This window comes from Armigeres subalbatus, chromosome 2 (genome assembly GCF_024139115.2).
Source record: "Armigeres subalbatus isolate Guangzhou_Male chromosome 2, GZ_Asu_2, whole genome shotgun sequence".
Classification (NCBI taxonomy): domain Eukaryota; kingdom Metazoa; phylum Arthropoda; class Insecta; order Diptera; family Culicidae; genus Armigeres; species Armigeres subalbatus.
The window spans coordinates 417393057-417407835 of record NC_085140.1 but is presented as its reverse complement, the minus strand read 5'-3'; the positions used below and the strand labels follow the sequence as shown (position 1 = coordinate 417407835).

General features: G+C 41.5%; 1 protein-coding gene across 1 annotated transcript in view; it reads left to right on the top strand.

The window, feature by feature from the left end:
- The first annotated feature begins 995 nt into the window (after nt 1-995).
- The window catches only part of LOC134213414 (dynein axonemal heavy chain 8), a 34732-nt gene continuing 20948 nt past the window's right edge, over nt 996-14779 (top strand). Inside the window, exons 1-3 of the mRNA XM_062692453.1 lie at nt 996-1570; nt 1626-1806; nt 1961-3919. Of these exons, the coding sequence (XP_062548437.1) occupies nt 1049-1570; nt 1626-1806; nt 1961-3919 (2662 nt within the window). The 5' untranslated portion in view covers nt 996-1048. The remainder of the gene's footprint in view (nt 1571-1625; nt 1807-1960; nt 3920-14779) is intronic.

The window sequence follows — 14779 nt, the reverse complement described above, 5'->3', positions numbered from 1 at the left end:
TTCGTTTAATTCAAAAAATCGCAGAAATTCGTGCACTTGAATGGAGGACCATTATCGCTTTGCATAATTGCTAAACAGCTACAAAGTTACAAAATATCACATATAGCGGCATTCGTACTTTCTTTAACCGCAGGTTATTTCGATAACATAGATATATTGAGAATATGAACCCTTACAACTAAGAACTTTTCTAAACCAAAGCCCGTTGCCGTCAGGAAGTCTATTTGAAAGACTTCTCACGAACCGTTCGACAGTTCACGAGATTAAAACGTAATCGGAGGGTTCCTTCTATATAACGCCGCAATTCACATTTCTTGACGAAGCTCTCCGTATCCTTGGCCATTTCTGGTCACCAAAAGAATTACCGCCTGATCCTTTTCATGGCAATTTCTCCATAGTTTAAAAAAATCATATATGTCAAGCAAATATTTGGTATTTCTCTCGTCCTCGAATACTTCTGCTATCTGAGAGCATCGAATTAGGCGAGTCAGTTACGGGATACTGATAACCTTACAGTTGTGGTCGGAATACGCATCTGTAAAAAATGCCCAGTAGTGCGCCGACCCTAGAGTGACTCCGAGTCTCGCGCTACTGTTGTCGGGTAAAAAATCATTTTGATGTTAATGTATTCAAGGACAAGAAAACTGAAATAAGAAAACTTTTTGAACGATTTTGTTACAGATTGTTCATGAGAGCGATTGCCCAATCTCAGCCCCCTGGCCCATTGACACTTTTTTAGACGGTAATTTTAAGACTTTATAAATTCTATTAACAAGAGTCTATATTTAGTGTTGTAGGCACAAATCAATACACTCTGCGCAGGGAATCTAGAATGTTTCCCACATAAAACATCCTAGATCCAACCAAGTATCGAACTTGCAATCTCTGGACTCTCAAATCATTGCTCGCTAGGCTAATGCACTAGCGAAACTTGATCTCACGCAGTTGTTGATCGCAGCAAGCACAGTTATTTCTTGAAAAAATATTAATCCGATTGTAGTCTTAACTGTCAGCGCAAGTAAAGCAAGTTCGTACATCTTGCCAAATCATGGAGGAGAAAGATCCAGATGTCCATCTGCGAGCGCTTTACCGAACCGTGGGCGTATCCTCTGTAATTGGTAATGTTGCCCAGCTGGTAAAGAGTCGTCGCGGAAGTCCTCCCAAAATTACCAAAGAACAGGAGCTCCAGCAGCATCTTGATCGGGCCAAAGATGCCCGGGCAGGTCGATTGAACATCATCGGACCGAAGCATCGCTTCATTCTGGAGGGAGGCGCCCACATATTGAATTTGGATCCGGAAGTGCTGGTAGACTGCGCTGCGGACAAAAATGAATCGGTTCAGCAGATGGAGCGAATGTTCGAGGCGGAGGGCATCAAGGGACTGTTGGTGTACTATGGGATGTATTTGGCACCGGGTTTAGACTCCGGACGGTACAATGCCAAACAGAAGCGCCAGAAACTGATGCAGACGTTGATCACCGATGGTATGGGAGAGAAGGTCACCGAAGTCTGCATCGGAGCCTACCGACATAATGAAACGAGGGCCGTGGATGTTAAAAATTTGGGAGAGGTTGGTATGGTTGTGTTTATAAGAGATTACTGGAGCTAACCGGTGGTCATTTTAGGATATATTTTTGATCGCAATATCTATCCGAGAGGGATGCTCAATTATACATACATTGACATCTATGCTGGAAAATATTAACAAACCGGCGCTTGAAACATTGAAGGATTACGGACATTGTACAGACCTTCAGAAAAGTTACTTCTTTCACGGAGTTGACACATTCATCAAGTTTCTGAAAAGTATGATGTTTTCGATCACACTTTTTAGAAAAATATTAACTTGGATGTCTAGGGACGGGAATATTGCACAATATTGAAAGTTTTTAATGAATTTCTAAAAAGTGTGATCATATCAGATAGTCTCGATGTAAGTTAAAACGCATGTCTTATTTAGGTACCGAGAAGGACATTTCCGAGCGGATCATGTTCGAGGTTGACCACAATCTGTACAAAGGTTTCCTGTTGACCGCGGTTCAGGTTGAAGAAACGAGTCGCAGCCGTGAAAAAGTGTACGTGGCCGAGCGGGCCTTTGCCTGGTGGATGCGACAGATCCAGTTTGCGTTAACTCAGGGCGATCAGATCCGCCGCGATCCATATGATGTGGGACCGTTGCATGAACTAGAATATTGGCGTAGTATGTTAACCAAGTACACGTCTATAGCGGAGTTTATTGAATCAAGACCTTTCATTGGATATTATACTTGTTTGAAACTCTCGCGTTCGAAGTTATTGAAGAAATGGCGTCCGATGGACAACGAAGTAACCAGCAAACTTAATGAATCAAGAGACAATGTACGATATATAAGCTCTATTGAACGCTTTTGGGACCCGCTATATCGTTGTGAGCCCGAAGAAGTGGCTACTACAATTTCAAGTTTATTGACAATTATCAGGCAAGTGTACAAAACATCCAGCTTTTATAATACATCCGATAGAATTACCGGATTGTTGTCCAAGGTGACCAATCAAATTATTATGAATTGCCAACAATACATAACATGTCGTAGAAAAAGCACGATATATGAACAAAAGAAAGAACATATTTTAGACAAAATACAAGTTTGCAAAAATTTGGATACCACCTATCGCTTCCATTATTACAAAACGGTGAGCGAAATGGAAGAAGCCTCCGATGAGACTCCTTGGGAATGCTCTGATATGTACATATTTGGAAAGATGGACACCTTCAACGCACGACTGGATAAAATCAAAAACATTATGGAGCTTTACTTAAAGTATCAGATTATCGATCGTATTGGAATCGCTGGCACAAACACGTTCTCCAATCTCATCAAGAAGGCATTTAATTGGATTGCATCGAAAACGTATGATCCCCTGGTTCATCGACAACATCAATTCGACGTTGACTACGAAGTGTTCCTAAAGGAAATCAAAGCAGCGGAAACTGGATTACAGAAATTCACCAAAGAAATGCTATCCGTGGTTCCTACTATAGAGAGCCGCTTATTAATGCTAAGCCGATTCGAGAAGCTCCAGTTGGATTGTCTCTGCCTTGATCGTCGTTATTTGGATGTGGCAGTCATGCTCGAGAAGCAGATATTTGAAATTAAAGATTACTACAATGAGAACCGCGCCGATCCACCGATTGTTTGGTGTGTTCCAAACAGCGTTGGCCGGATAATGTGGGCACGGTCCCTGTTCCGTAAAATGGATGATACGATTAAGGTTTTGAAAATCCGTAGCTGCGTGATAGAGCACAAGAAAGCCCAGCTCTGTGTGAAATACTACAACTATCTATGCGAGGTACTTCTGCATTATGAGATGCTGCACCATCGGGCTTGGTGGGATTTTGTGAATCAAGCTAGAGAGAAACTGGAAGCTCCGATCTATCGCAAAAACATCCATACAAATTGGTTGGAGGTGAACTTTCATCCTTTTCTGCGCCAAGTTATTAAGGAGACCGAAACAGTTCTGAAATGGGGTTTGGCAGCACCTGATTTTGCCGTATTGCTGGTGCTACAGAAGGAAAATCTTTACAATGCCTATGAACGTGTTAAAGATCTGCTGAAGCGTAATAACGAAGTTAGGTTGCAAATACCGATTATCTTTCTACCTTTGATGCGCACAATGCTGATTAGGTTGGAGCGCATATTTTTACCGGGATTGACAGTCGTTACGTGGATGTCTATGAACTTGAAGGACTACATTAACCAGGTAGACCAGGTTCTTACGATGGTTGAGCAGTTTGTCAAGGAGGTGAACGACATCCGTGAAGCACGAATTGAAGATGTTCTGCATTCTTTTGCCAATACGGATCTGATTGTACTGCCCACAGATGCAATAACTGCCGTGCAATTTTCGGATATGAATGTCAAATACAGGCAGACCATTGGTGAGTTTATTTGTTTATCGTCAATCTTTCAGATAGTCTTTTTACGGATTCAACAGTTTGCTAATACACCCAGTTTTTTATATGGTTTGGTTTTAGACAGGGTTTGTAATGCTCACTCAATTCCAGGAGCACAGGATGCTCCCTCACGAAAAATTTTGGGGAGAAATCGCTTTTCGAGAAAGAAAAACAGCCTGGAGAGTGATAACCATTTTTCGCACACTTCGATTGCCGCCATACATTGGCTTGTTTTTTTTTTTTTTTTTTCATATTCGAGTATATTCGTGGCATCATGAATGCAAATGGTAGTAGGCTTATGTGGAACAAATAGCTTGAAGCTTTCATACAGATAGCGTGGTGATATGGCTAGAGTAAGCGCATCCATACCCGACTAGGAAGTCAAAACAAGATTATTACATAATTGTAACAGCATCAGTTATTTATAACAACCGTTGAAATAATCGAGCTATGATAAATTATTATCACATTTTTTCTTAACAAAATTATAACAGAATAAGTTATGTTTCATTGTTTTGTTAGAAAATTCAGTTATTTCAACAACATCCTGAACCAAGTTTATAACAGCCTATGTTAGAAAACCTGTTGAGCTCAGTAACACATTATGATATAATTTTGTTATTCTCTCCTGATTGGGTATAGCTATTATTGTTACTATTCTGGGTTCGAATCCCGGCCACACAATTTTTTAATTGTTCTGCGATAATTCTCGCAAAAAGTGAGTGAGAGGTAAAAGTGATGAAATGGAAAAGGATTTTACCTAATAGGCAAGATTCTCGTTTATCTTTCAAGGCTAGTCGCAGATAAAATATTGATAAAAAAAAATCTCCTTTGGCTTGAAAAACGCTTGCTTTGGTCTCATTGAAAAGAAAAGTCGAAGCCGTATTTTTAGTAAAAGTTAAGACTCCAGAGCTGGCATTTCCTCACACACTGTGCACAATGAGGAGATTTTAAGGTGACACGGGAAGCACTAACAATCATCAAATCGTCATCATTTTCATCATTGAATGCTTAACTTTTTTTCTACAACAAATATGCTTTTGAAAAAGTATCACCGGCGCGTGCTTACTCGCAATCTACATGCTGATACATTTACAGTTACATCAAACAACTGGAAACCGAAATACGCCGCTCCAAAGTGGCGAGGTGAAAATGCTAGAAAGAGACGAAAGATATGAAAAATAACACGGTGTTTAGTGCCTTCCCGAGTCACCTTAATACACACCACAGAGAGTGACGCTGATACTCATCGTGTAACAAAGCCAACACGGTGAGTGAGGACGAAGACGAAGAGTGAGAGAATTAGTCCGGTGAGAGTTGGGCCAACACAAAGTTGTGCCACTTAGTGCAATATTCTTGGAAACGATATCGTTTTCTACCAGGCTGGCTGAAATTTTTTGGAACACACATATTTCGCCTTGAAAAATTAGTTAATTACGTCTCAGTTAGAAACGGCGGGGTTTTAATAAAGTTTAATGCTCCATGCTAAAAAGTATAGCATTGGCAAATAAGGATTGAATAAAAAAGAATAAGAAGAAGAAGCCAAAAGATGATGTTTGAAAGGAATGGCACGGGAAAGCAAGGTGAAATTTTTAAAACGCTTCTCGAAATTTCTAGAAGCAATTTAGATAAAACGGTTAGCAGTACGGGGATGAACTTTCCTTGTATTGTATAATAAACACATAATTTCGATTTTGATTTTTATTTTGTGATATTGCACTTGTGAGAAGAGTTTTAAAAATTTCACCGAGTGCTTTCCCGTGCCATTTTTTTTTTCAAATATCTTTCCGCTTCTTCTTCTTCATGCAACCGTATTCGCCTAGAGACGGAAGGGGAATTTAAACTGATTATTTTTAGCTTGGCGTAAATCATACATCTTTTCGAAATTTATTTAACACAGAGTTGTGCATAATAGACAGTGTTTTGCAATGAAATTGTATACACTTTCATACGGCCGTGAACATTATTTTGAAGGTTGTAGACAATGAAATAACTTCATCTAATAATAAGGGTTGATCAGTATTCCGACGACAAACACACAAAAACCCATTGTCAGAGCAGGAGTATATTAATCGGGCATGATGCTAACATCAAGAAAAAATTAGCACTGAAATGAAATAATGGAACTTTATATAAGTTCAATGTTTTCTGTTTTTTTTTTCGAATTTAGAACCTTTATATTTACCAAGATTATCTGACAGAAATTGTATTTAGAAATCGTCTCGTCAGTAACTTATTTTAAAGCAGGTGGGGCGAAATAATGTTGGTAGTACAAGGCTTCTAAATAGCTTTGCCCACAGACATCCCAAAAGCCAGCAAAAACAAAAATAACTTATTACGCATAAATAGTATCAACATCAACAGCTACGTTTAACTTTATTTGGCAATGTTAATTTTCATTCTGTTTGATTCACCGTTTTGTCAAAACTCATTGAGGAACACGATGTGTTTATTTCATCATTTATCCTCAACTCTTTGTGTCTGGCAAATGCATTCGCTGCAGAGTAGAAACACAAAGACGACTCATCTGCGTTGTGGAAGAGAAAGAATGAGCGATAAGCGAAACACACTCTCTGCGGTCTTTTTGAGGAGTGCAAAAGACACGCACATTTCGACTACTCTGAGGAGTATGCCAGCCCTGGTTAAGACCTTTAGCATCAATGAACCAATGAGTTAACCCCACAAAAAATCACGAAACATCATAGAAAATTCGGTATTTTTAAAACGCTGTAATAGTTCAGGTTAGCCGAGAAATTCCAACCGCATTAAAAACAGGTCGGACGCGATCATACGGAGGCTCGATTATCCGGAGTATTTTTTATTTGATTTTTTTTTAAATTTTATTTTTAAAATTTCAATTTCAATTTCAATCATACAATATGATTATTTTAACAATATGGGACGTATCTAAGTTATGTGAGGGTGTTGAAAAAGGGGTTGTTTTGTATATTGAAACTTGACTATAGGCTTGTATATGAATTCCATGAATTCAAGTGAATATATTACTGTTATTCATATAAAATATGATTATATGAAAAACATGAGCGTAGTTGAAATGGGAAAGATTGAGATAGAGGTGTTCTGTATCAGCGGTTCTCGACCTTTTTTTTGACAGGTACCGCTTCATACTTATGCTTTCATTGAGGTACCCCCTATTTTGCTGTAAATGAAAATAATCGTAATTCATAAGATAGGGTAGAATACGGCTTTGGCAGGGTGCGACATTTGTTGGCACCCTCAACAATATTTGCGTTTTCCAGCAAACATACACTATTTATGAACATAAATTTGATTCAATCACACAATTTCAAGTCTAAGCTTTCATTTGAATAAGTTGTTTGTGTAAAAGTAGCAAGATTTGACGAATTAATCACCGAAACAAATTTGCACCTACGAAATCCTTGCCATTATTGCATCGCCCAAGAAAGCAGCAGACGAAAAGCAAACTGTTACTTACTTTTTTGGATCGCCTGTTTCTTCTCTTTATCGTGTATGATACGACAAATTAGGTACGTAAACTACTTTTACACTTTATTACCACTTGATTATCACCACAAATAGCAAATTTATCCAATATTTGCTCTATGTTTCACTAAATAAAATTGGGACTGTTCGTTTTCTTTGGCAGCAGCGCACTTCGGAATACTCCATTGCACAGTGACGTCACGCACGACTTTTGACAGGTACTGGTCCTGTTGTTTACAGACGACTTTATTTTAATTTTGAGATTCTTCTATGATTCATTGGATTTTCTGATCGATAATTACCTAAACTTATCGATAATTACCAATATTTGAATGCGGAATGTACAGAATGTCTTCAACATCGTGCAATATGCAGATTTAATTTGGATAAAAAAAATTCTAAGTCCGAAACGTAAACAACAGGACCAGTACCTGTCAAAATAGTGAGGTTAGGTTTGCCGCGCGCAATGACCTATAGAGCGAGAGAATGTGTTTGTGAGCATATCAAACACACGCTAAAAAAAATACCACGCACAATTCCATGTGATTTGATTTTAGCAAAACTACGAACAAAATATCCGGCGTTGGCATTTATTTTAAAAAAGTGTTAGAATACAAATGCTTCTATTCAGATTTTTACTCAGACCATGAATTCTATCAAAAGTGATAGCCACACCGTAGTATTTTAAGCCTTATGTGGCTGACAGAACCGTTTTCCTTTTGCAACTTTAATACTTTCCAAGCTCATCAAAAAAAGCATAACCATTCCCGTTCCTACATAGCGCATTACAAACATAAATAATTGCCTACTTTTAGGGTATTATCAATTATTCAACTGTGAAACGTAGTGTACGAATGAGGTGGCTCCAGCTCAATCTTATGTGTATAGATTTGGTTTTACATAGCTTACGTCGTTGTACACAACCCCCATGATTATTTTGATGAAACAAACATATCATGTAAGGACCTTCAAATCTAAGGACCGTAAAGAGCAAGTTGTATATTTTAAACTGATTGATAGACTTTTGCTTACGCGTGAAGACTCTAAGGCATTACAAAAGACAAAAGATGTAAATCTTGGTTGCGGACGAAAAATATGTAAGTTCCCTTCTCCAAAATGGCCAACATTATTCAAATAGGTTAAAAATGGTAAAAGTTATGAAATTGTCAATATCTGGGTACACGGGTACCTTATATGCCATTCACGTCTGTTTTTTGTTGGCCGCATAAGGGGTAAAATTTGTTTTACAATGTGTTTAAATGTTTTTGCCTATCTTCCACGTGACATAAAATTGATGCCAAGGCTAAAATTCATGTTTTGTTTTGTGATAAATAATGATGTAATAAAATTTCTTCCAAAATTGAGTGAAGCGAGATGAGCGTGCGGCCCATTATTATGAAAGAATTTTACTACTAGAGGATATGAACAACCAGCATCTGGCACCAATACATTACTAGTTTTCTACTTCCATGTCTAGTTGCTGAAAGGAGCAAAACCATTGCTGATAATAGAAATTGCTATGCCAATAGAAGAAACGTTGACCTGTTACTTTATATTAAATTTACTAAGTTTGTGGTAAAAGATATTATATTAAGTGAACACCAATCATCAAAGGAAGAGCATACGAATGTATACCAGTTGAACTATACCTGTGTTTTAGTGTAATTATTCATTATTTTTATCATTCAATTTGGCGAATGTCTTAGACTGCCAAGAATAGGTATTTTCCCCTATATGAAAAACAAACCACACTGACCGCATCGTGCTGTGCGATTCTTTTCTCTCTTTGCGGAAGGAAGTTGAAATTAAAAAACGTGGGGGGGAGGGGAGTTTGGGCAATAAAAAATAAATATTAAAATGGAAAAAAATCAATAACACTCCTCGGATTTGTTAAAGAATGTTTTGAAAATCCTCAAAATTGCCCGAATATTTTTTGTTGCCCCCTCAAAATATTTTTTTTGGTAAAAAAAAACCGAGGGGTTAAGACATAATTGTTTTTAAATATTTGTATCGGCCTAATTGCCAAGATCCAATCAAAATTTTGTGCAATATTATCCTGAATCGGATATAGGAGAAGATAGAAACGACGGTCCAACGGCAGCAGTTAGGTTTCCACCCCAAAAGATCATGTGTGGACCATATAGTCACGACGCAACAGAGTTCCGAATAAAATCGTCGGCCTCATCGAAGCGCAGTATGAAGCTTTTACTACGCTGAGTCCTGCATAACTGAGCAAGATCATGGTGGATGCGATTGACCGTGTACTAAACCGTGGGCTGCTCTGGCAGCCTCGCTAGCAGCACACATGATCCACACGGATCAAGCTAGGGATGCTTTTGTGAGTTTAGGTAATATATGAAGATCCAATCAGATAAGTCAACGCACCAAATTTCGAATATTCAACTATAATGTGAAATCAGTGTTGCTATACGCCAGTGAAACTTGGTGTGTATCAGCAGAGATCACGCAAAAACGGCAAGTATTTATCAACTGATGTCTATGTTTTATAATTCGGACCTGGTGGCCTCACAACTGGATCTCGAATGCTGAGCTCCATCGACGAAGCCATAAAAAAACGATATTACAGAAATCCGAAAATGGAGGTGAGTCGACCACACATTACGAAATAGCGGAGACGCAATCTGCGTAAGTAAGAAAGTAAGCGATGGACTAGAATCCGTCAGAACAGCACAGCAGAAGCAGACCCAGGGGCTGGTGGCGACGTTGCCTCAGCAAAGAAATTAAAGAAGTCGCCAGGAATCTGATCTGGGCCAAGTTCAAGGCTAAAGCGAGCAGCCACATATCTCCCCTTTTATGTTAGACATGTTGGCCTACAATACAACACTCTTTGTCTGTATGATCGGTATAATGGTAACTACTCGATTTCACAGAAACAAAAACCCTAATATCTTTGGGAAAAAAAGTTTTACAATCTAAACCTCGTGTTGTGTATTTTGTTTGAGGCTTAAGTTCGATTCATGCTCCAGTCATGGAATCTCTTTAACTTCGAAAAACTTTACCGCATTTTAGATGCTAAGCGGTTGTAAAATGCAATTAGCGATCATATAACTGCAAAACTGTTGCAACTATCCAGTTGTAATTGAAAGCATTGCAGTTAAATGGCTTGCAGGTATCGAAGGACTGCGGCACCCAATTTTTTTTCAAATTCTGGGGTATTGTCATGGCCTAATCTTTACATAATATCATAATATCAAGCATTCTTCAGATATTTCTGATTTTGTAGACATGCATATTATTCTCATATTCACTAGACCATCCAAGTTATTATAATGCTTCAGATTCAACTCAACTTTTGTTGATCCTTCAGAATGCCTAGATTCTCTACTACTTACGGAAATTCTACTACTACTACTACTTACGGAAATTTTCTAGATTATTAAAATTATTCAAATCTTCATTGAAGCACCCTCTTTCTAGTGATTATTCGGATCTAGATTTTCTAGACATCCTATTTCCATACATTCTCCAGACTTTACAGATTCATCATGGAATGCGGGACGTTTTCTGGGACGCCTGGCAATGAGGGGCATGTCGACTGAATTCGGGACTGTCCCGCATAATCCGGGACGTCTGGCCACGTTAGCCCAGCGGTTCTCAACCTGGGCTACCTTCGCTGGCGCCAGGGGGTACCTCGAGCAAAAATGCGTAATGGCGGATGTATTACAACTCCAATAAAAACATTTTGAGGAAGTTTTAAAATTTCCTTTTCCAAAACATTGTATTGTACATCATATGCATGGCGACCAGTAGATCAAAGACTTTTGAATCAAGTCTACCCTAAACAAATCAGTATATGAAGGGCTGTGACAAAAAATCATTAAGACAAAACGTCGAATGAATAAATTTTAAAATTCTTCAATGTAATCTACCTGATCGAGACAAAATATTATGCTTCCGAACTAAAATCAAGAATCTAAAAGTTCGGAAGCCTCTACTTGATAGACATGAATGCCTTTTTTCAGAGAAGCTCAGTAGCTTCCTTGCAAGAAGGTTAGAAGCCGCCTTTCAAAAGGGTCCTTCCGAAGCAATTCGTATGCCTCCTTTCACGAAACTAGGAAGGCTCCTGCCAATAAGCTCGGAATCCTTCTGCTTGAAAGCCTGGTTTCAAGAGGCTCAAAAGCAACCTCCTAATTTGCTCGGAAACCTCGTTTCAAGAGGCTCGGGAGCCTCCTGACAAGAGGCTCGGGAGCCTCCTGACAAGAGGCTCGGGAGCCTCCTGACAAGAGGCTCGGGAGCCTCCTTACAAGAGGCTCGGAAGCCTCCTGACAAGAGGCTCGGAAGCCTTTTGACAAGAGGCTCGGAAGCCTCCTGACAAGAGGCTCGGGAGCCTCCTGACAAGAGGCTCGGGAGCCTCCTGAGAAAAGGCTCGGGAGCCTCCTGACAAAAGGCTCGGGAGCCTTCTGACAAAAGGCTCGGGAGCCTTCTGACAAAGGCTCAGGAGCCTCCTTTCAAGAGGCTCAAGGCCTCCTTTCAAGAGGCTCAGAGCCTCCTTCAAGAGGCTCAGAAGCCTCCTTTCAAGAGGCTCAGAGCCTCCTTTCAAGAGGCTCAGGAAGCCTCCTTTCAAGAGGCTCAGAGCCTCCTTTCAAGAGGCTCAGAGCCTCCTTTCAAGAGGCTCAGAAGCCTCCTTTCAAGAGGCTCAGAAGCCTCCTTTCAAGAGGCTCAGGCCTCCTTTCAAGAGGCTCAGAAGCCTCCTTTCAAGAGGCTCAGAAGCCTCCTTTCAAGAGGCTCAGGCCTCCTTTCAAGAGGCTCAGAGCCTCCTTTCAAGAGGCTCAGAGCCTCCTTTCAAGAGGCTCAGAAGCCTCCTTTCAAGAGGCTCAGAAGCCTCCTTTCAAGAGGCTCAGGCCTCCTTTCAAGAGGCTCAGAGCCTCCTTTCAAGAGGCTCAGAGCCTCCTTTCAAGAGGCTCAGAAGCCTCCTTTCAAGAGGCTCAGAAGCCTCCTTCAAGAGGCTCAGAGCCTCCTTTCAAGAGGCTCAGAAGCCTCCTTTCAAGAGGCTCAGGCCTCCTTTCAAGAAGGCTCAGAAGCCTCCTTTCAAGAGGCTCAGAGCCTCCTTTCAAGAGCTCAGGCCTCCTTTCAAGAGGCTCAGAAGCCTCCTTTCAAGAGGCTCAGAAGCCTCCTTTCAAGAGCTCAGAGCCTCCTTTCAAGAGGCTCAGGCCTCCTTTCAAGAGGCTCAGGCCTCCTTTCAAGAGGCTCAGAAGCCTCCTTTCAAGAGGCTCAGAAGCCTCCTTTCAAGAGGCTCAGAAGCCTCCTTTCAAGAGGCTCAGGCCTCCTTTCAAGAGGCTCAAGCCTCCTTTCAAGAGGCTCAGAGCCTCCTTTCAAGAGGCTCGGAAGCCTCCTTTCAAGAGGCTCAGAGCCTCCTTTCAAGAGGCTCAGGCCTCCTTTCAAGAGGCTCAGAAGCCTCCTTTCAAGAGGCTCAGAAGCCTCCTTTCAAGAGGCTCAAGCCTCCTTTCAAGAGGCTCAGAAGCCTCCTTTCAAGAGGCTCAGAGCCTCCTTTCAAGAGGCTCAGAAGCCTCCTTTCAAGAGCTCAAGGCCTCCTTTCAAGAGGCTCAAGCCTCCTTTCAAGAGGCTCAGGCCTCCTTTCAAGAGAGGCCTCAGGCCTCCTTTCAAGAGGCTCAGAAGCCTCCTTTCAAGAGGCTCAGCCTCCTTTCAAGAGGCTCAAAGCCTCCTTTCAAGAGGCTCAGAGCCTCCTTTCAAGAGGCTCAGAAGCCTCCTTTCAAGAGGCTCAAGCCTCCTTTCAAGAGGCTCAGAGCCTCCTTTCAAGAGGCTCAGGCCTCCTTTCAAGAGGCTCAGAGCCTCCTTTCAAGAGGCTCAGAAGCCTCCTTTCAAGAGGCTCAAGCCTCCTTTCAAGAGGCTCAGAAGCCTCCTTTCAAGAGGCTCAGAGCCTCCTTTCAAGAGGCTCAGAAGCCTCCTTTCAAGAGGCTCAGAGCCTCCTTTCAAGAGCTCAGAAGCCTCCCTTTCAAGGCTCAGGCCTCCTTTCAAGAGCTCAGAGCCTCCCTTCAAGAGGCTCAGGAAGCCTCCTTTCAGAGGCTCAGAGCCTCCTTTCAAGAGGCTCAGAAGCCTCCTTTCAAGAGGCTCAGAAGCCTCCTTTCAAGAGGCTCAGAAGCCTCCTTTCAAGAGGCTCGGAAGCCTCCTTTCATGAGGCTCAGAAGCCTCCTTTCAAGAGGCTCGGAAGCCTCCTTTCAAGAGGCTCGGAAGCCTCCTTTCAAGAGGCTCGGAAGCCTCCTTTCAAGAGGCTCGGAAGCCTCCTTTCAAGAGGCTCGGAAGCCTCCTTTCAAGAGGCTCGGAACCCTCTTTCAAGAGGCTCGGAAGCCTCCTTTCAAGAGGCTCGGAACCCTCTTTCAAGAGGCTCGGAAGCCTCCTTTCAAGAGGCTCGGAAGTCTCCTTTCTAGAGGCTCGGAATCCTTCTTTCAAGAGGCTCGGAATCCTGAATGTTTTTAATATATCGTATGATATAAGCTTATTATCATTTATAGAAAAAATAAAATAAAAAATAAATTTTTAAGGGGTACCTGTCAAGAAAAAGGTTGAGAACCGCTGCTTTAGCCTAATACCAACTTTTCAAACCTGCAACACGGCCAAACTAACAACATGCTGCCTTACGAAAAATGCGCCGCTGCCAATCGAAGTAAGGCTTCTGAGCCTCTTGAAAGGAGGCTTCCGAGCCCCTTGAAAGGAGGCTTCCGAGCCTCTTGAAAGGAGGCTTCCGAGCCTCTTGAAAGGAGGCTTTCGAGCCTCTTGAAAGGAGGCTTCCGAGCCTCTTGAAAGGAGGCTTCGAGCCTCTTGAAAGGAGGCTTCGAGCTTCTTGAAAGGAGGCTTCCTGAGCCTCTAGAAGGAGGCTTCAGGCCTCTTGAAAGGAGGCTTCCAGGCCTCTTGAAAGGTGGCTTCCGAGCCTCTCGAAAGCAGGATTCAGGCCTCTTGAAAGGAGGCTTCCGAGCCTCTTGAAAGGAGGCTTCGAGCCTCTAGAAAGAGGCTTCCTGAGCCTCTTGAAAGGAGGCTTCTGAGCCTCTTGAAAGGAGGCTTCGAGCCTCTTGAAGGAGGCTTTCAGGCCTCTTGAAAGGAGGCTTCGAGCCTCTTGGAAGGAGGCTGAGCCTCTTGAAAGGAGGCTTCGAGCCTCTTGAAAGGAGGCTTCTGAGCTTCTTGAAAGGAGGCTCTGAGCCTCTAGAAAGGAGGCTTCTGAGCCTCTTGAAAGGTGGCTTCCTGAGCCTCGAAAGCAGGATTCCTGAGCCTCTTGAAAGCAGGATTCCGAGCCTCTTGAAAGGAGGCTTCGAGCCTCTTGAAAGGAGGCTTGAGCTTGAGGCTATATATATATATATATATATATATATATATATATATATATATATATATATATATATATATATA